The sequence below is a fragment of the Lonchura striata genome, chromosome 1, assembly GCF_046129695.1.
Source record: "Lonchura striata isolate bLonStr1 chromosome 1, bLonStr1.mat, whole genome shotgun sequence".
Taxonomy (NCBI): Eukaryota; Metazoa; Chordata; class Aves; order Passeriformes; family Estrildidae; genus Lonchura; species Lonchura striata.
The window spans coordinates 155662236-155681689 of record NC_134603.1 but is presented as its reverse complement, the minus strand read 5'-3'; the positions used below and the strand labels follow the sequence as shown (position 1 = coordinate 155681689).

At 46.7% G+C, this 19454-nt stretch overlaps 1 protein-coding gene across 1 annotated transcript in view; it reads left to right on the top strand.

The window, feature by feature from the left end:
* ALS2CL (ALS2 C-terminal like) overlaps window positions 1-19454 on the top strand; it is a 41795-nt gene that overhangs the window by 8631 nt on the left and 13710 nt on the right. Inside the window, 10 exon segments of the mRNA XM_077789982.1 lie at window positions 665-784; window positions 2140-2216; window positions 2774-2840; window positions 3295-3491; window positions 8047-8112; window positions 9429-9527; window positions 10502-10660; window positions 10900-11011; window positions 12554-12631; window positions 16087-16168. Of these exon segments, the coding sequence (XP_077646108.1) occupies window positions 665-784; window positions 2140-2216; window positions 2774-2840; window positions 3295-3491; window positions 8047-8112; window positions 9429-9527; window positions 10502-10660; window positions 10900-11011; window positions 12554-12631; window positions 16087-16168 (1057 nt within the window).

Here is a 19454-nt window from a genome sequence, read left to right as displayed (position 1 = left end):
CTGGAACCCCGAGCCAGAGGGAATTTGGTATGGATCAGGAATTGGATGTGGATTAGGAATTTAACGTGGATCGGGAGCTTGATTTTGATTGGGAATTTGATACGGATGTGATGTAGATTTGATATGGATCAAGGAATCGAGGATTGAGGTTGACAGAGCAGAGCTGGGTGGAAGAGCTGGAGGAACTCCCAGGAGGTTTTAATGTTGAGTTCTGTGTCCAGTGGTGTCACTGCCGCTGGAACCCTGAGCCAGAGGGAATTGGGCATGGATTGGGAATTTAGTATGGATTGGGAATTTGAGGCTGGAGTTAAATAGAACAGAGTTGGATGGAAGAGCTGGAGGAACTCCCTGGGGGCTTTAAAGCTGCGTTTGTGTCCCAAGTGTGTCACTGCCACTGGAACCCTGAGCCAGAGGGAATTTGCTATGGATCAGGAATTTGGTGTGGATTGGGAATTTGGTATGGATCAGGAATTTGGTATGGGTTGGGAATTCTATATGGATCGGGAATTTGAGATTGAAGTTGACAGAGCAGAGTTGGGTGGAAGATGAATTTGTGTCCCAAGCGTGTCACTGTCGCCGCAACCCTGAGCCAGCTGATCCCTGCAGGAATCCCTGCCTGGAATTCCATGTCCTTTCCCAATCCCGGTTTTTCCTGCTGCTCCAGGACGTGCTGTGTGTCCCCGAGAGGAGGCTCCTGGAGGACAGCAGGAACCTTCCCATCGCTTCCGGCACCGCCCGCTCCGAGCGGCTCCTGCTCTTCGACGACGTCCTGGTGCTCATCCAGGCGAGTCCGGGATCCTCCGCAGGGACTGGGAAGGGAACGCGGATTAACGGACCTAAAATTCCAATGGAATGGCAGAAATGACAGGAATTTCCATAGGAATGGTGGTAAAATTCCAGTTTCTGGATGCTGAGCACACAGCGGAGTTTGGCTGTTGGGAAAAGTTGGGAAAACTTTGTCTCGGATCCGTCTGTGTGTGGTTGGCTCTGGAAAATAAAGGAAATCTGGGAAAGAGTAGAGGAGATCCACAGAACATTTTCCCAGGAAATGCGGATTATCCACCACCACAGGCACTTTTTGAGTGGTCCAAACCCTTTTCCACAGGGATTTTTGGCCTTTGGTTATCCCAAGGGATTTGATGGATCAAGGATGACACATTCCGTGAACTCCCACGCATTGGGATAAACAGGATTTTCCGTGTTTGTGGCACGGCTGCAGATGCTGGAGGGGTTTTGGGGCTATTTTGGGAATTTTGGGATGTGGAGATGTGTTCCTATGAGGGAATTCCAGCTTGGATTACGCTGGTGGCTGGGATGGGAACACAGCACCAGCAAATCCATGGAATCATCTCCATGTTCAATCCATGACTGCCGTCTGTGTCCCACCTGCTGCTGCCAAGCTTTATGGAGGTTTGGGAATTCCGACTGAATTGGGATTGAGCTGGTTGGGAATTTTGATGTCCCTTCCTTGTCTGTTCTCCGAAATCTGGGAAAAGACTGTTGAATTCCTTGGAAAACTCCATCCCTCCAGGCAGCAGCTCTGTGTGAACACCTGGATGTGAGGCAGGGAAAGGAGATGAGAAATGAAAATCTTCCTTTTATTCCAATTGTTGGAGTTTGTTTGGGTGCTGCTGATCCCAAAAGCGGCTCCTTAAATTTGGGATTTCTGGGATATTTCTTGGAGTCCAAATCCTAAGTAAATCCTGGAATGGATTGAATGGAAAGGGAGCTCAAAGATGATCCATTCCCACCCTATTTCATTGTTCCCACCATCCCAGGTTGCTCCAAGCCTTGTCCAACCTTTCCATGGATACTTCCAGGGATGGGCAACCACAAATCTCTGGGAATGTTGGCTGGGATGATTTGGGAATGTTGCCATGTGACAGGGAAGGAATTCCTGTGGAGATCACGGTCATGTAGGAATGTTTTACTCCTGGATGTGGCCATGGAATTTTGCAAGAGCTTTAGAACAAGAACTTCCCTCCTTTTCTGGTGGCATTCCATCTCCAAGATCTCCCAATGTGGGATGGATGGACCAGAAAGTTGGGAATTTGTGCTGCCACTCCAGTTTTGCCATTCCATGGATATTTATGGATATTTCCAGCAATAACAGGACCATCTTTTCCCATTTTTTTCCAGGGAAACAGCTTCCAGAGTTTTGATCTGAAGCTGGTGTGGGTGGATGAAAACTGCGGAGAGAAATCGGCTCCAGGATTGTGAGTGAGAAATTCCCACTGGGAGTTTAAAAAAAAAGAATAAAAATTTTCCGGATATATGAGAAAATGATCCAAAGCTTTGTCCCATCTCCTTTCCGAGCTGTGGGATTGGGATATGGATAATAGGGTCTCATCAGCTTGGAATCTGCTGCCAGATTGAAATTCCAGAGTTTCTGAGGTTGGAAAAGCCCTCTGGGATCAACAAATCCAGCCTTGGATGGGTGTCCCATCCCCACCTTGTTTCCAGCCCAGAATTCCTTGGAGACCTCCAGGGATGGGCACTCCAAACCTGCCTGGGCAATTCCAATGCCTGACCACATTTTCCATGAAAAAATTCCTGCTGACGTCCAACCTGACCTTCCCCCAGAACAACCTGAGGCTGTTCCCTCTCATCCCATTCGTTGCCAAAGAATCCCAAACTTCTTTAATCCAGTCCTGGAGAATTTGAGATCTCTCCAGAAAAACCACCTGGGAAAGCACCAGGATCTCCAGGAGGGGAATGGGAAGAGCTGATGGATTGGGAATTGTGTTTTCCATCTTTTTTTTTTCCTTCCCAGGTACAGCCTACGCATCACGACCCCGGAAGAGACGTTCGTCCTCTCCACCAAGGACCCCCAGATGAAGGTCAGGCTGTGGGATTTTCCCATCTCTATTATTTAAAACAGGATAATAATCCTAGTGAGGGTGGGTTGGGATTTTTTTGGCTCCTTTTCAAAAAAAAAAATCCTGGATTAGATGGCCAGAGGTGGCTCGGAGTTGATGGCTGGTGAGGAATGTTGGTGGGAACCCATCGGTTTCTTGCTGCTTGTCCTGAAGTTTCTCTTGCAAATCAACTTGAAAGTTATATTTATTTATTTATTTTTAATATCCAAGTGGAATTTTCCCCCCCGTTTTTAAACATCCAAGAGGAAATTCCTCCCTCACAGCTGTTGTGCCTTGCTGCAGTACCCAACTTCCAGGAGAACCCCTGTGGAAGCCGCAGACGGGGGATCCCACGAGCTCCTGGCTGCTTTCCCGACGTTGCCTCCGGTGGCTTTCCCGGTTTCCCGCGCTCATTCCCGGTTTTCCGTGCCCGCAGGCCGTGTGGCGGTGGAAGCTGGCGCAGGCCGTGCGGCAGGCGCTGAACGGGAAGCGCGACTTCCCCCTGTGGGGCCGCGGCGGGGAGGACAGCGAGGCCCCGTCCCGCCGCTTCTTCTCCTACGGCTTCCGCAGGGACGGGCGGCTCCGCGGGGCCACCTACGAGGGCGAGTGGCTCTGGGGGAAGCCCCACGGCAAGTAAGGAACATTCCGGGCCCCTTTTCCGGGTGGGAATAAGGTTGGAAGTGGTGGGACACTTGGACTTTAGCTTAGAGTTTCTCTGAAGGTTGGTAAGGATCTCCAAGGTCAACCCAAACTTCTGCAGGTCAACTCAACCACATCATGAAGGGGCTGCTGATCCTTTTCTGGGCAGGTTCAGAGGGGTCACCCATGAGGGCGAGTGGCTCTGGGGAGGGACATTTTAAGCGTCTTTTCCGAGTGGGAATAAGGTTGGAAGTGCTGGGACACTTAGAGTTTAGTTTAGAGTTTCTCTGAAGGTTGGGAAAGTTCTCCAAGGTCAACCCAAACTTCTCCAGGTCACTCTACCACATCATGAAGGGGCTGCTCCTTTTCTAGGGAAGGCAAGTGGCTCTGGGGGAAGCCTCATGGCAAGTAAGGAACATTCCAGGCCCCTTTTCCAGGTGGGAATAAGGTTGGAAGTGGTGGTTGGGCTTTTCCGTGAAAGATCTCCAAGGTCAACCCAAACATCTCCAGGTCACTCATGAAGAGGCTGCTCCATTTCTGGGCGGGCTCAGGGGGGCTGCCTATGAGGACAAGTTCCTCTGGGAATGAACCTTTTAGGCCTCTTTTCCAAGTGGGAATAAGGTTGGAAGTGGTGGTTGGGCGTTTCCATGAAAGATCTCCGAGGTCAACCCAAACTTCTGCAGGTCACTCAACCACATCACGAAGAAGCCGCTCCTTTTGTGGGCAGGCTCAGAGGGGACACCATGAGGGCGAGTGGCTCTGGGAAGGAACCTTTTAGGACTCTTTTCCAAGTGGGAATAAGGTTGGAAGTAGTGGTTGGGCGTTTCCATGAAAGATCTCCAAGGTCAACCCAAACATCTCCAGGTCAACTCAACCACATCATGAAGGGGCTGCTCCTTTTCTGGGCAGGTTCAGAGGGGTCACCCATGAGGGCGAGTGGCTCTGGGGAGGAACATTTTAGGTCTCTTTTCCGAGTGGGAATAAGGTTGGAAGTGCTGGGACACTTAGAGATTAGTTTAGAGTTTCTCTGAAGGTTGGGAAAGTTCTCCAAGGTCAACCCAAACTTCTCCAGGTCACTCTACCACATCATGAAGGGGCTGCTGCTCCTTTTCTGGGCAGGTTCAGAGGGGACACCCATGAGGACAATTCCTCTGGGGGAAGCCCCATGGCAAGTAAGGAACCTTCTGGGCCCTTTTTCCAAGTGGGAATAAGGATGGCAGTGGTGGCTCGCAGTTTCCGTGAAGGTTGGGAAAGATCTCCAAGGTCACGCAACCACCTCACCAAGGGTCTGCTCCTTTTTTGGGCACTGCCAGGGTGGGGATAAGGTCAAAACTTGATTCTTAATGAGGTTGTGGATGTGAATCCAGGCCCGGCTCTGATTCCTGCCTCACTCATTCCCAGAGGGAATTCTGGCCTTGAGGGCAGGATTAGCAAAGCCTGAGTCCTAAAATTTGGGATTTATTGTGGATGTCTCATAGTTTATGGATTAAATCCTAAAGGCAGCCCCAAAAACGTGGTGTTGGTCACCCTGAGGGTGCTGCATGAGCTGCTGCCTCTGCTTAGAATTTAGGCTTGGCCTAAAATCAAGATCTCAGCCTGGGGTATGAAAATCTCACCCTCACAATGAGGAAAATCCCCGATAAAAACCCTTTGTGGGGAATTTTATTTATGTTTATTTTATTTTATTCTCTGCTATCAGAATCTCTTCAGACTTTATCCAAACTTGAAACATCCAGACTTTTACCCCAGGAATTAAGAAAAGCTTAATTAAGAAAATTAAGCTTAGTTAAGAAAATCCAAAAGGAGCTAAATGGGAACATTTGGGAAGTGTTCAATAAATCCAGGTTTAAGCGAGGGAATGTCTGCAAATCAAAGATCCCAACCAAATCTTTTCGGACATAGGATAGAGAATGCTCTGGTTTTTTTTGGGAATATCCCTGGAATATGACCAAGCTCCTCAGCCACTAAAACATGGGGAAATTTTATTTTCCTTGAGTTTTACACGGTTTGCTTTGGAAGCAAAACGGATGGAGAGAGACTCAGTTTGAGAGAGCCTTAAAATAATGAAAGGATCCGGAATATAAATGGCTTGGAAGGGATTTGAATCCAGTTCCAACCCCAAATCCAAAACTGAATCCTGAATATTCCGTGGAAGAGATTGTGCTGTGCCCTGGAACAGCATCAAAGGAGCTTCTAGGGCAGGAGACCTTTGGATCATCCCCCACTTCACCTCCCTCAAAACCATCTCCGGGTTTTTATCCTCTCCTGCCTTAGGGCTGGAAAACTGGGATTAATCCAAACCTCTCCTGCCCATGGAGTGACTTGGGCGAGGCAACCCAGGAAATTTCTGGCAGAATTCAGGGACTTCAGGTGTTCAATTCCTTGGATTTGAGTTCCCTTCTCACTCCAATCCCACCTGGATATGAGTTCCCAGAGGAACTCCTGGAATTGCTCTGTTGTGATTTTGTTGCTGGAAGGTTCTGGAGCAGCGTCCCAGCCTTGGTGGCTGCTCTGGGATTTCTGAGGGAGGAGGAGGTGAGCAGAGCTGTGGGACTGGGAATTTGGGCTCTTTGGCAAAAACATTGGCATTGTCCACTGGCTTCCAGAGTGTCCTGGAATTCCATAGTTCTCCAGTGGCTGTCCTGGGATTTCGGGTGACCTGGGCTGCGGGAAGGCCAGACTCCCACTCAGATGTGGCTTAAACATCCTCATGCCTGGAGCAGACTTGGAATTATGGAATATCTTGAGTGGGAAGCGCTCACAGGGATCAAGTCCTGCACAGATCCCAACAATCCCACCCTGTCCAAACTCCCGGAGCAGCTTTGGGAATGTGCCCATTCCTCAGGGAATGTTCACTGCCCGACACGCTCTGGGGGAAGAACTTTTCCCTAAAATCCAAACTAAACCTGGCCCAGCTCCAGCTGTTCCCTCATCCCCTTTGGCTGATCCCCTTTTCCATCCCGACCCACAAAGCCAAAGGAGATTTAAATGAAAATTAAAATATTGGAATGTCAAACACGTCTGACCAATCCCCTGGAAAACCTGGAGAAGTGCCAGTCTCGTGGAGGTGTTTGAAACAACAACCTCGGTGAAAGTCAAACAACCTCGTCACGGTTTTGGTGTTGCACCATCTCCTGGCAAACCGACCCACAGGAGGTTTGGATTAAATGTTGGGAAGGAATTCCTGGCTGGGAGGGTAAGGAGGGTCTGGGACGGAATTCCCAGAGCGGCTGTGGCTGCCCCTGGATCCATGGAAGTGCCAAGGCCAGGCTGGACACTTGGAACACCCTGGGATAGTGGGAGGTGTCCCTGGCATGGGGTTGGAACTGGATGTTCTTGAAGATCCCATGAACCCCAAAAATTCCATGATTCCGTGGGTTGCAGTTGTTCCAGCTGGGGTTTTGAGGTGAAGCAGACGAGCTCAGCATCAGCACAGAGGGAAAATATCCCAACATTCCCTGAGGGATTCCAAAGCCTTGGCCTCCAGCTCCAAAAAGAGCTCAGAACTCCTAAAATCCCTAGTACTGCCTCAGCCTCATTCCCAGCTTTTATTCCATGCTCAAGATCCATTTAAACTCAATTTGGGAAGGAATTCCTGGCTGGGAGGGTGGGAAGGAGCTGGGATGGAATTCCCAGAGCAGCTGTGGCTGCCCCTGGATCCCTGGAATTGCCCAAGGCCAGGTTGGACACTTGGAGCAGCCTGGGGCAGTGGGAGGTGTCCCTGCCCGTGGGATGAGATGATCTTTCAGGTCCTTCCAAGCCAAAGCATTCCAGGATTTTGTAATTCCATTGTGTCCATCAGGGAATGTGCAGGGACCCGATTTTCTGGGATGAGGCTGGAATTAAAGCTGTCAGTGGGTGTGGGTGGCGTGGGATTTCGGGAGGGAGGGAAATGGCTCCAGAGCCGGGCACGGCCAGGCAGGAATTTCACCAGCGTTGCCCATTCCCGGCTCTCCTTGCTGCGGGATCCCCTCCTGGAATCGCTTTTCCAGCCCCCCCAGATCATGGGATGAGCGATCCCTTGGGAATGCTTTTCCTCTCTGCTTTCCCAGTGGTTTTCCCAGAGGCTGAGCTGCTGGAATTCCAGGCTGTGGTGTCAGCGTGTCCACGGGGATGGGCCAGGCTGGAACTCCAGCTGGATTAATCCCTGTAATTAATTCAGGATCAGCTGCAAGGTCCTAAAGGCACGAGGCAGCACCTCCACAAAATACTTCTGGGATTAGGGAATGGAATGAATTGTTCCCGCTCATGCCAGGGCAGGAAAACATTATGGGATTAAATCCTCCTGCTGAAATCCAAGGCCTGGAGGTGCCTTTTGTGGCTCTGTGCTCCGAGGAGTTTTTTTGGGTGTTTGCCATAAAATCTGGGAATGGTTTGGGTCGGAAAGAACTTTGGGAAAGATCCAATTCCAACCCCATGCCATGGACACCTTCCACTGGACTCCAAGTTCCATCTAAGCCGGCCTAAATATTTAGGCTGGGCTTTAGTGTGTGCTGCTCCATCTGGGAATGTTGTGATGTCCCTTGTGAGAGAATTCCTTGGATTCCAGGGGGACGCTGAAGTGGCGCGATGGACGCAACCACGTCGGGGATTTCCAGGAGGGCCTGGAGCACGGGTAAGCCTTGGGAAACGGGATATTCCCTGCTCTGAACAGAAACTGGGATGGTTCCTGCCAGACGTTGGAACCTGGAGAAAGGGGACTGACTGTGACTGACCCCAGGGCATGGAATCTGATCCCAAAATCTGTGGGAATTTATTCCCAGGAAGTGTCTTCAAGTCATTTTTAGATCCCTTTAAAACCTCACTTAAATGTGTTTTTCCTCACGCTTTAAGAAACCAATCCACGAAATCCAAGTATTATTTATCTGAATTTATTATTTATCTCAATTATTTATCTCAATCCCAAAAATCTGTGGGAATTTTTTTCTAGGAAGTGTCTTCAAGCTATTTTTAGATCCCTTTAAAACCTCACTTAAATGAGTTTTTCCTCACGATTTAAGAAACCAATCCATGAAATTCAAGTATTATTTATCTCAATTTTATTGGAAGTAGGACTTTAGGATTCCTCATTTTTCCAAATGTGGGGGAAGAATTATCCCAGACACTTTGTGTTGGGAATCCCAGAACATTTTACTCAGCTCCTAAATCAGGTAAGGAGGAAAGAGGGGGAAAACCAGCACTGAAAGAAGCTCTGGAGAAGGAACAGTGAGGATCTGGGAGTGCAGCTCCCAAAGGGATGAGTTTTCCTTTGGAAAAAGTCCAGCAGCTCCTAGGAATGTCCCAGGTATGGCAGATCCAAGCGCATAAAGACTGGGAATCTGGACAATCCTTGGATTTTGAACTTCATCCGCTACAATGCAGTTGCTGTTTTCAGTGCAGACATTTCCATCCAGCTGGAACATGATCCCAGATCCCCAAATCCATGAGAATTTATTCCTAGGAAGAGTCTTAAAGTTATTTTTAGATCCTTTTATAAACCTCACTTAAATGAGGGGTTTTACAGGAAAAAAAAAACAATCCCATGAAATTCAAATTGGTTTTTAAACTTCAACCAATACAACGGAGTTGCTGTTTTCCATGCTGACCTTTTCCATGCAGACATTCCATCCAGCTGGAATCTGATCCCAGATCCCCAAATCCATGGGAATTTATTCACAGAAAGCGTCTTAAGGTTGTTTTTAGGTCTCTTTAAAACCTCATTTAAATGAGAAGCTTTTCACAGAAAAAAAAAAAAATCAATCCCGTGAAGTTTAAATTGGTTTTGGAAGTTCGACCACTACAATGGAGTCACCCTTTTCCATGTTGACCTTTTCCATGGTGATTTTTCCACTCTGACCTTTTCCATGGTGATTTTTCCACGCTGACCTTTTCCATGGTGACCTTTTCCATGGTGATTTTTCCACGCCGACCTTTTCCCTGTGCTCCCGCTAGGTTTGGGATCTGCCTGGTGCCGCGGCGCTCCGAGGACCGCTACGACTGCTACAAGTGCCACTGGTACCAGGGCAAGATGAGGGGCTATGGAATCTGTGAGTAAGTAAAATCCAGGATGGACTCCAGGGAAAAAGGGTTCCAGGGATTTAAATGGGGAAATGTTCCTTGAAGTCTTTGGAGCCTGGTCTGGAAATGCTTTGTGGGCATTTAGAATTCCAGAATTGTTTGGGAGCTTAAGGATGATCCCATTCCATGGGCAGGGACACCTCCCACTGTCCCAGGGTGCTCCAGCCTTTCCTTGGACATTCCCAGGGATCCAGGGGCAGCCACAGCTGCTCTGGGAATTCCATCCCAGCCAGGAATTCCCAATTCCCAATCTCCCACCCATCCCTGCCCTTTGGCAGTGGGAGCCATTCCCTGTGTCCTGTCCCTCCATCCTTGTCCCCAGTCCCTCTCCAGCTCTCCTGGAGCCCCTCCAGGCCCTGGAAGGGGCTCTGAGATTTCCCTGGAATTTTCTCCTCTGAGGTCACCCCCAGTGCTTGGGCCGCTGGGAACACCCAGCTCCTGCTGCTCATCCCTGTCCTTGATTTCTCCACGCCAAGTGGGACAGACCCAACATTCCACCTGGGATCATCTATGGGATAGGCCTGTCCTCCAGCCTGGATGTTCTCCTTCGTTCAGCTCGGAGCTGCTCTTCCAATCCAGGGAAGGGCTGGTGGCCACCACAGAGAGCTGGATCCAAGCCTGGCCTCCTCCTGTGGATTCCATTTTCCAGCCTGGATTCACCAGAGCTTCCTGTGCCCAGGCTGGTGAGAGGTCAAGGCCTGAGTGGCCTCTCCCAGGACAGTTCCAAGCCCATGTGTTGAGCCCTTGGATAATTTGGGAAGCTCTGGAATGTCTGGTTTGGGTGATGCACATTCCCAACAGCAAACAAAGATCCAGTTCAATGCTGTTGGAAATACCTATGGAATATTTCGAGATGGATGAGCCTGATCTCCTCGCTTCCCTGGTTTTCTACTCCGGGAGTAGCTGTCAAATATTCCCAGGCTGGAATTCCATCCCTCTTCCTGCAGGTATGGGAATGACCTGGTCTACAAGGGCTACTTCAAGGACAACGTGCGCCAAGGGTTTGGGATCCTGGAGAACTTCTCGGCTGAGCATCCCTTCAAATACACGGGACAGTGGGAAAACGACAGAAAGAACGGATACGGGGTCTGGGAAGACAAGGAGAGGTAACGATGGGATGGATCTGAGGTGTGGGACAGCTTTGGGTTTGGTGGGATAAATCCTGGAGCTTTGGGATGGATGTAAGGCTTGAGTTCCTTGGGAAATATTCCCAGAGCTCAGTTTGTGTGGGACAACCAGTCCGGAGTGTTACGTCAGGAAAAGCCACCCTGAGCAGGACAAATCCGACGGATCGAGAGCTGGGAAAATGGGGAGATCCATCACTTGGGTTCTCCTTGCATTCCAGAGGGGAGAGGTACATCGGGATGTGGTTGGATGACCACAGACATGGAGAAGGCATCGTGGTGACCCAGTCAGGGCTCTGCTACCAGAGGACATTCCATGCGGACAAAATGGTGGTGAGTCCAAGATTTCCATGGAATCTGGAAATCCCCGGGATGGGGAATTCACCGCTGAGGGCGAGATGGAGGCTTCATTCCCAAATTCATCCTGGAGGACAAAGAGGGTTGGAGATCAGGGAAAGGTTCTGCCCTCAGAGGGTGCTTGGGATGGACATTCCCAAGGGAACGGGCACATTCCAAAGGCTGCCAGAGCTCCGGGAATGTTTGGAAAACTCTCCAGGGAAGGGTGGGATTGTTGGGAGGTCTGTGCAAGGCCAGGGGTTGGATTTGGATCCTTGTGGACCCTTCAGGATATTCCACGATTTTCCTCTAATTGTGGTTTGGAAGAACAAGGTCTTGGTTAAGTCTTGTTTCTTCTCCCCTTCCAGAGGGATTGATGGGATACTGGGAAGGAATTCCTGGATTGGAGGGGTTGGGATGGAATTCCCAGAGATTTGTGGCAGCCTCTGGATCCCTGGAAGTGTCCAAGGCCACGTTGGAGCACCCTGCCCATGGATCCTGAAGGTCCCTTCCAGCCCAAACCATTCCAAGAATTCCATAACATTCCATCTTTCCTGGAAATCATTAAATCCTTACTTTTCCAGTGGGAATTCACCCGTCCAGTTCATGGAACGTTGGGAATTTGGTGGGGAATGCAAAGGGAATTGGCACTGGAATAAAAACATTCTTAAAAAAAATCAACCTTAAAAAAAGTCCATCCTTAAAATAAAACCAACAACCTCATTCCCGCTTCCCAAATTAGGGAAAAATAGGGTTTTTTTGGGTCTATGAGACATTTTTGGTTGGAATTTTGGGATCATTTTTTATAATTTTTTTTTTGATTTTTACTGGATTTTTATGGGACATTTTTGATGGAGCTTTTGGGATTTTTGTCTCCTTTTTTGGGTTCTTTATTTGGCTTCATGGGACATTATTGGTTGAGTTTTTTTTGGGGTATTTCCATTCCAGAGGAAAATATTCCAGCTCTGGAAGTGATCCCAGCTGCTTTGGGGATGAAGAAACCTTTGGGCTTAAACTACACAAGAAATCCCAGTGGGAAGGAAATTCCCTATGGATAGGAATTATTCCCTGGAATGGGCACATTCCCAACACTACCAGAGCTCCGGGATTTTCCAGGGATTCGTGGGGTGGCTCCTGTGCCAGGAGTTGGGTTTTGATCCTTCTGGATCCCTTTCCCACAGGGAATTCCACGATTCCACAGTTGCTGTTTTCTTGGAATAATTTCCCAAAGAATTCCCTAAAATATCCCAGGATTGGGGTCACCACGAGTTTGACCCTGTGACGATCCTTGGTGTCTTTTCCTGGATTTTTGTTCCTTTTCCATGGAAAATCCATGGAATAATTTTGTTATTCCAAGTTTCCTGACCTCCTGCTCCATGAGTTTTCCCCGGAGCTTCTCCCACACATTGAGAGGAAATGTTTGGCTTTAAAAAAAAAAAAAAAAATCTTGGAATGTAGATCCCATAAATTTTTCTGGGATGAATCGGACCAGGTGGGAAGTTCATTCCACGAATTCCTGACTTTTCCTTTCATCCCAAGGGTTCGGGAATTCTGCTCCTGGAAGATGGCTCCGTCTACGAAGGGAACTTCACGGAAGATCTGACGTTCGTTGGAAAGGTGGGAATTTTCTTCCTGGAATTTCCCATGGATTCATCTCCCAAGTTCATTCCTTCCTGCTCCGCTCCCCCCAGGCTTCCTAAAAAACCCAATTTTCCAAATTTTGGGAATATTTCCTGCAGAGGAAAAGCTGAAGCTTTTGAGAGATTTTGGGAATTTCGGGAATATTTATTAACGTCAGGTTCGGTTGGTTTGAGGTTTTTTGGTTGAGTTTTTGGGATTTATTTTGAGGTTTTATGGGACATTTTTGGTCGAGGTTTTGGGGTTTTTTGGGGTTTTTTTCGAGGTTTTTATTGGGTTTTATGGGGTTTTTGTTTTTGTTTCGTTGAGTTTTACAGGACATTTTTAATGGAATTTTTGGTTTTTTTTTTTTGTTGCAATTTTGTTTTTGGTTGATGTTTTGGGATTTTTTTCTTTTTTTTTGTGATTTTTTATTGGAAGGATATTTTTGATGGAGGTTTTTGGAGTTTTTTTCTCTTTTTTGGAGTTTTTATTGGGTTTTATGGAACATTTTTGGTTGAGTTTTTTGGTGTTTTTTATTGGGTTTTTACTGGGTGTTATGGGAAACTGAATTTTTGGGGTTTTTTACATTGGACTTTATGGGAAATTTTTGGTGGAATTTTTGGGATTTTTTTGGTTGGGTTTTATGGGACATTTTTGGTTGAATTTTTGGGGTTTTTTGTTGGGTTTTTATTGGGTTTTATGGGACATTTTTGGTTGAATTTTTGGGTTTTTTTGTGTTTTATGGAACATTTTTGGTTGAGGTTTTTTGGCGTTTTTTGTTGGGTTTTTATTAGGTTTTATGGGACATTTTTGGTTAAATTTTTGGGTTTTTTTGTGTTTTATGGAACATTTTTGGTTGAGTTTTTTGGCGTTTTCGGTTGGGTTTTTATTGGGTTTTATGGGACATTTTTGGTTAAATTTTTGGGTTTTTTTGTGTTTTATGGAACATTTTTGGTTGAGGTTTTTTTTGTTGCGTCTATTGGGTTTTACATGACATTTTTGGTTGAGTTTTTTTGGCGTTTTTGGTTGGGTTTTTATTGTGTTTTATGGGACATTTTTTTGTTGAATTTTTGGCATTTTTGGTTGGGTTTTTATTGTGTTTTACAGGACATTTTTGATGGAGTTTCTAAGGGTTTTTCTTTTTTTTTGGGTTCTTTTTATTGTGTTTTACAAAACATTTTTGATGGATTTTTTTTGGTGTTTTCTATTTTTTTGGTGTTTTTATTGAATTTTATGGTACATTTTTGGTTGAGCATTTGTTTGGGTTTTTTTTTTCTTTTTTTGACTGTTTTTATCAGGTTTTTTTGGGTTTTTTTGGGGCTGCAGCTGCACCCAAAATCCTTTTTGATGTTGGGAACAAAACCATTCCGAGGCCGCGGAAATTCGGGATTTCGCCGTCCGGGCCCTGCCCTGCCACGCCCCGACTCCTGCGGTTGGATTCCGACGGAAATTCCCGCTCCGGGGCATTGAGAAAAGGAATTTTCCAGAAATCCGGGAGGAGCCGGGCAGGAATTCTGGGAGCTGGCGCAATTAACGCTCGTTAATTAACGCTCGCCAAGAATTTGTCGTCCCTGCCCTCCTCCAAGGGCATCCCCTGCTGAGAAAATGGTGGCGAATCCAAGATTTCCTGGGAATCCGGGAATCCCCGGGAGGCGGGAATCCGGGAATCCCCGGGAAATCCGCGGGGTGGATTTTGCGGGATTGGTTCCGGCGCTGGGATGTTTTCCCTCCAAAATTCCTCTTTGGATTCCGGGGCAAATCCGGGGAAATCCGGGATTCGGTGCAGCTGGAATGTGCTTCCCGCTTTTCTGGCTGGAATTCCACGGCAGATTTGGGACATTGATTTGGGTTTAATTTTGGGGAATTTTAGTAATTAAGAAAGAATTGAATGGATAATAATTGAGAATTTAATTATAAATGGCGAATGTATATAATCAGTGAGAATTTAATTATAAATAGAGAATTTAATAGTGAAGAATTTAAAATGAAAGAATTAATAACAGAGACTTTAATAATAGACAATTTATATAATAAAAAAGAATTTAATAATGAAGAATGTAATAGTAAATTTAATTATAAATAGAGGATTTAATAAGTAAAGTATTTAAAATTAAAGAATTTTATAGTAAATAGAGAAATTTTATAGTAGAGGATTTAAGAATACAGAATTTATAGAATACATAGAGTTTAATAATAAATAGAGAATTTAGTAATAATGTGGCTAATAATTAATTTAATATTGAATTATTCTATTAGATTTAGAATAGACAATTTAATGATATAGATAATTTAATAATAAAAAGATAATTTAATAATAGAAAATTTATATAATTAATACAAAGTGCAATAATAGAGTTTAATAATTAGAAAATTCAGTAACAAGTAGAGAATTTAATCATAAATAGAGAAATTAATAACAAATTAAATTTAAAAAAAATTAAACAAAATAAAATTATTAATAATAGAGAATTGAATAGAGAACTGATGTCGAGAAATTGAAGTAAAGAATTTCATTTATAATTAAAAATAATGACATTTATCATTTTAATTTAATTCCTAATCCCAGAGTTTTCCACAGGGAAAACCATCCAGAATTTAATACTAAAAAAGTAATTTAATAATAGAGACTTTAACAAAAAATAATTTAATAACAATCAAGAATTGAGTACAGAATTTATTTAGAGAAATGGAAATAAGCAATTTTTAAAAATTAAAAAAATTATAGTTTTAATTTAATTCATAATTCCAGATATTTCTGCAGAGAAAGCTACCCAGAATTTAATAATAAATACAGACTTTAATAATATAAAATTTAATAAGAAATGGGCAATTTAACACCAAATCATTTAATAATAATCAAGAATTGAATAGAGAATTGATGTAGAGAAATTGAAGTATTTTTTTTTAATTAAAAATTAATAAATGTTAGAATTTTTAATTTAATTAATAATTCTAGCTTTTTCTGCAGAGAAGACTCTTTGGAATTTAATAATAAAAAGGGAATTTCATAATAAATAGAGAATTCAATAATAAAAATGGAATTTAATGATAGAGAATTTAATAATAAAAATATTTAATAGAAAGGGAATTTAATAATAGAAAATTTAATAACAAATAAAGAATTTAACACCAAAAATTTAATAATAATTGAGGATTGAATACAGAATTACGTAGAGAAATTGAAATATGTCATTTAAAAAAGTTTGTAAATTAATTAATTTTAAAAAAATGAATGCAATTTTTTTTTATTAGTACATAATTAAAAAATATTAAAAAAGTATAAATAATGTAACTATATCATTTAATAGAAATAATAGCATAAATAATAAAAAATTACACTTTTAATTTTAAAGTGATAATAAACAATATACAAATGTATTTTACAGTTAGATTTACATTTATTTTACATGTAAATGAGGTTTAATTGAGTTAACGAGCGACTTTTTCCGCAGGGGAAGCTCTCGCTGCCCAACGGCTTCGTGCTCCAGGGGACGTTCGGCGCGCGCGGCACCCACGGGCGCGGCACCCATGGGTGCGGCACCCACGGGATCAGCACCCATGGGATCAGCACCCACGGCGGGATCAGCACCCATGGGTGCGGCACCCACGGGATCAGCACCCACGGGATCAGCACCCACGGCGGGATCAGCACCCATGGGTGCGGCACCCACGGGATCAGCACCCACGGGATCAGCACCCACGGCGGGATCAGCACCCATGGGTGCGCCACCCACGGCGGGATCAGCACGGCCACCGAGCCACCCCGGCCGCCGGCCGCCATGTGAGGGCCGGGATCCTTGGGAATGGGATCCTGGGAATGGGGTCCTGAGGAATGGGATCATTGGGAATGGGATCCTGGGAATGGGATTGTTGGGAATGGGGTACTGGGAATGGGATTGTTGGGAATGGGATTGTTGGGAATGGGGTCCTGGGAATGGGGTCCTGAGGAATGGGATCATTGGGAATGGGATCCTGGGAATGGGATTGTTGGGAATGGGATCCTGGGAATGGGATCCTGGGAATGGGATTGTTGGGAATGGGGTCCTGGGAATGGGATCCTGGGAATGGGGTCCTGAGGAATGGGATCATTGGGAATGGGATCCTGGGAATGGGGTCCTGAGGAATGGGATCATTGGGAATGGGATCCTGGGAATGGGGTCCTGAGGAATGGGATCATTGGGAATGGGGTCCTGGGAATGGGGTCCTGAGGAATGGGATCATTGGGAATGGGATCCTGGGAATGGGATCATTGGGAATGGGATCCTGGGAATGGGATCCTGGGAATGGGATTGTTGGGAATGGGGTCCTGGGAATGGGATCCTGGGAATGGCCCCCTGGGAATGGGATCCTGGGAATGGGGTCCTGGGAATGGGATCCTGGGGAATGGGATTGTTGGGAATGGGGTACTGGGAATGGGGTCCTGGGAATGGGATCATTGGGAATGGGATCCTGGGAATGGGATTGTTGGGAATGGGGTCCTGGGAATGGGGTCCTGGGAATGGGATCATTGGGAATGGGATCCTGGGAATGGGATTGTTGGGAATGGGGTCCTGGGAATGGGGTCCTGGGAATGGGATCATTGGGAATGGGATCCTGGGAATGGGGTCCTGGGATTGGGATCATTGGGAATGGGACCCTGGGAATGGGATACTGGGGAATGGGATCATTGGGAATGGGATTGTTGGGAATGGGGTCCTGGGAATGGGATCCTGGGAATGGGATCATTGGGAATGGGATCCTGGGAATGGGATCATTGGGAATGGGATTGTTGGGAATGGGGTCCTGGGAATGGGATCCTGGGAATGGGATCATTGGGAATGGGGTCCTGGGAATGGGATCCTGAGGAATGGGATTGTTGGGAATGGGATCCTGGGGAATGGGATTGTTGGGAATGGGGTCCTGGGAATGGGGTCCTGGGAATGGGGTCCTGGGAATGGGATCATTGGGAATGGGAACCTGGGAATGGGATCATTGGGAATGCGATCCTGGGAATGGGATCATGGGGAATGGGATCCTGGGAATGGGATCATTGGGAATGGGGTCCTGGGGAATGGGATCATTGGGAATGGGGTCCTGGGAATGGGGTCCTGGAAATGGGATCATTGGGAATGCGATCCTGGGAATGGGATCATGGGGAATGGGATCCTGGGGAATGGGATCATTGGGAATGGAATCCTGGGGATGGGATCCTCGGGAACAGGATCATTGGGAATAAGATCCTGGGGATGGGATCCTTGGGAACGGGACTGTTGGGAATGGGATCCTGGGGAATGGAATTGTTGGGAATGGGATCCTGGGGAATGGGATTGTTGGGAATGGGATCCTGGAGAACGGGACCATTGGGAATGGGGTCCTTGGGATGGGGGTCCTGGGGACGGGATCCTGGGAATGGGGTCCTTGAACAGGGTCCTCGGGATGGAATCCTAGCGATGGGATCCATGGGATGAGACCCTCAGGATAAGGTCCTTGGTGACAGGATCCTTGATGATGGGATCATTGGGAGTGGGATCATTGGGAATGGGATCCTTGGAATGGGGTCCTCGGGGATGGGATCATCAAGATGGAATCATTGGGATGGGATCCTGGGGATGGGATTGTTGGGAATGGGATCCTCGGGAATGGGATCCTCAGGATGGGGTCCTTAAGCATGGGACCCTCGAGATGGGATCCTGGGGATGGGGTCCTTGGGAATGAGATCCTGGGGACAGGGTCCTGAGGATGGGATCCTCGGACAGGGTCCTTGGTGATGGGATCCTTGGGATGTGATCCTTGGGATGGAATTGTTGGGATGGGATGCTCGGGAAAGGGATCCTTGGAAATGGGGTTCATGGGATGGGATCCTGGGGATGGGATCGTTGGGAATGGGATCCCGGGGATGGGATCGTTGGGATGAGATCCTTGGGAACGGGGTCATTGGGAATGGGATCCTGGGGACAGGGTCCTCGGGGATGGGATCCTTGGAGATGAGATCCGCAGGATGGGATCCTCGGGATGGGATTGTTGGGATGGGATCCTCGGGATGGGATTGTTGGGAACAGGATCCTAGGGACGGGGTCTTTGGGATGGGATCCTAGGGACAGGATCCTGGGTAGTGGGATCATCGGGATGGGACCTGGGGATGGGATCCTTGGGAACAGGATCCTCGGGATGGGATCCTGGGTAATGGAATCCTCAGGAGTGCTCCGGATCCAGCCCCGTGGGCATTCCCGGGAATTGATCCCAGTGTGGATCTGTGGGAATGGGACAGGGAGGGGTGGGGCCCAGGGTGGTGGGAGGCAGGGATGGGTGTTGGGCTGAAATCCTGGGATTGATTCCATGTGGGAATGAGGGAATGGATGTTGGACTGAAATCCTGGGATTGATTCCATGTGGGAATGAGGGAGTGGATGTTGGACTGAAATCCTGGGATTGATTCCATGTGGGAATGAGGGAATGGATGTTGGACTGAAATCCTGGGATTGATTCCATGTGGGAATGAGGGAATGGATGTTGGACTGAAATCCTGGGATTGATTCCATGTGGGAATGAGGGAATGGATGTTGGACTGAAATCCTGGGATTGATTCCATGTGGGAATGAGGGAATGGATGTTGGACTGAAATCCTGGGATTGATTCCATGTGGGAATGAGGGAGTGGATGTTGTTCTGCAATTCCCTAGGGATCAGGGATGGGTGTTGGACTGAAATCCTGGGATTGATTCCATGTGGGAATGAGGGAATGGATGTTGGACTGAAATCCTGGGATTGATTCCATGTGGGAATGAGGGAATGGATGTTGGACTGCAATTCCCTAGGGATCAGGGATGGGTGTTGGACTGAAAT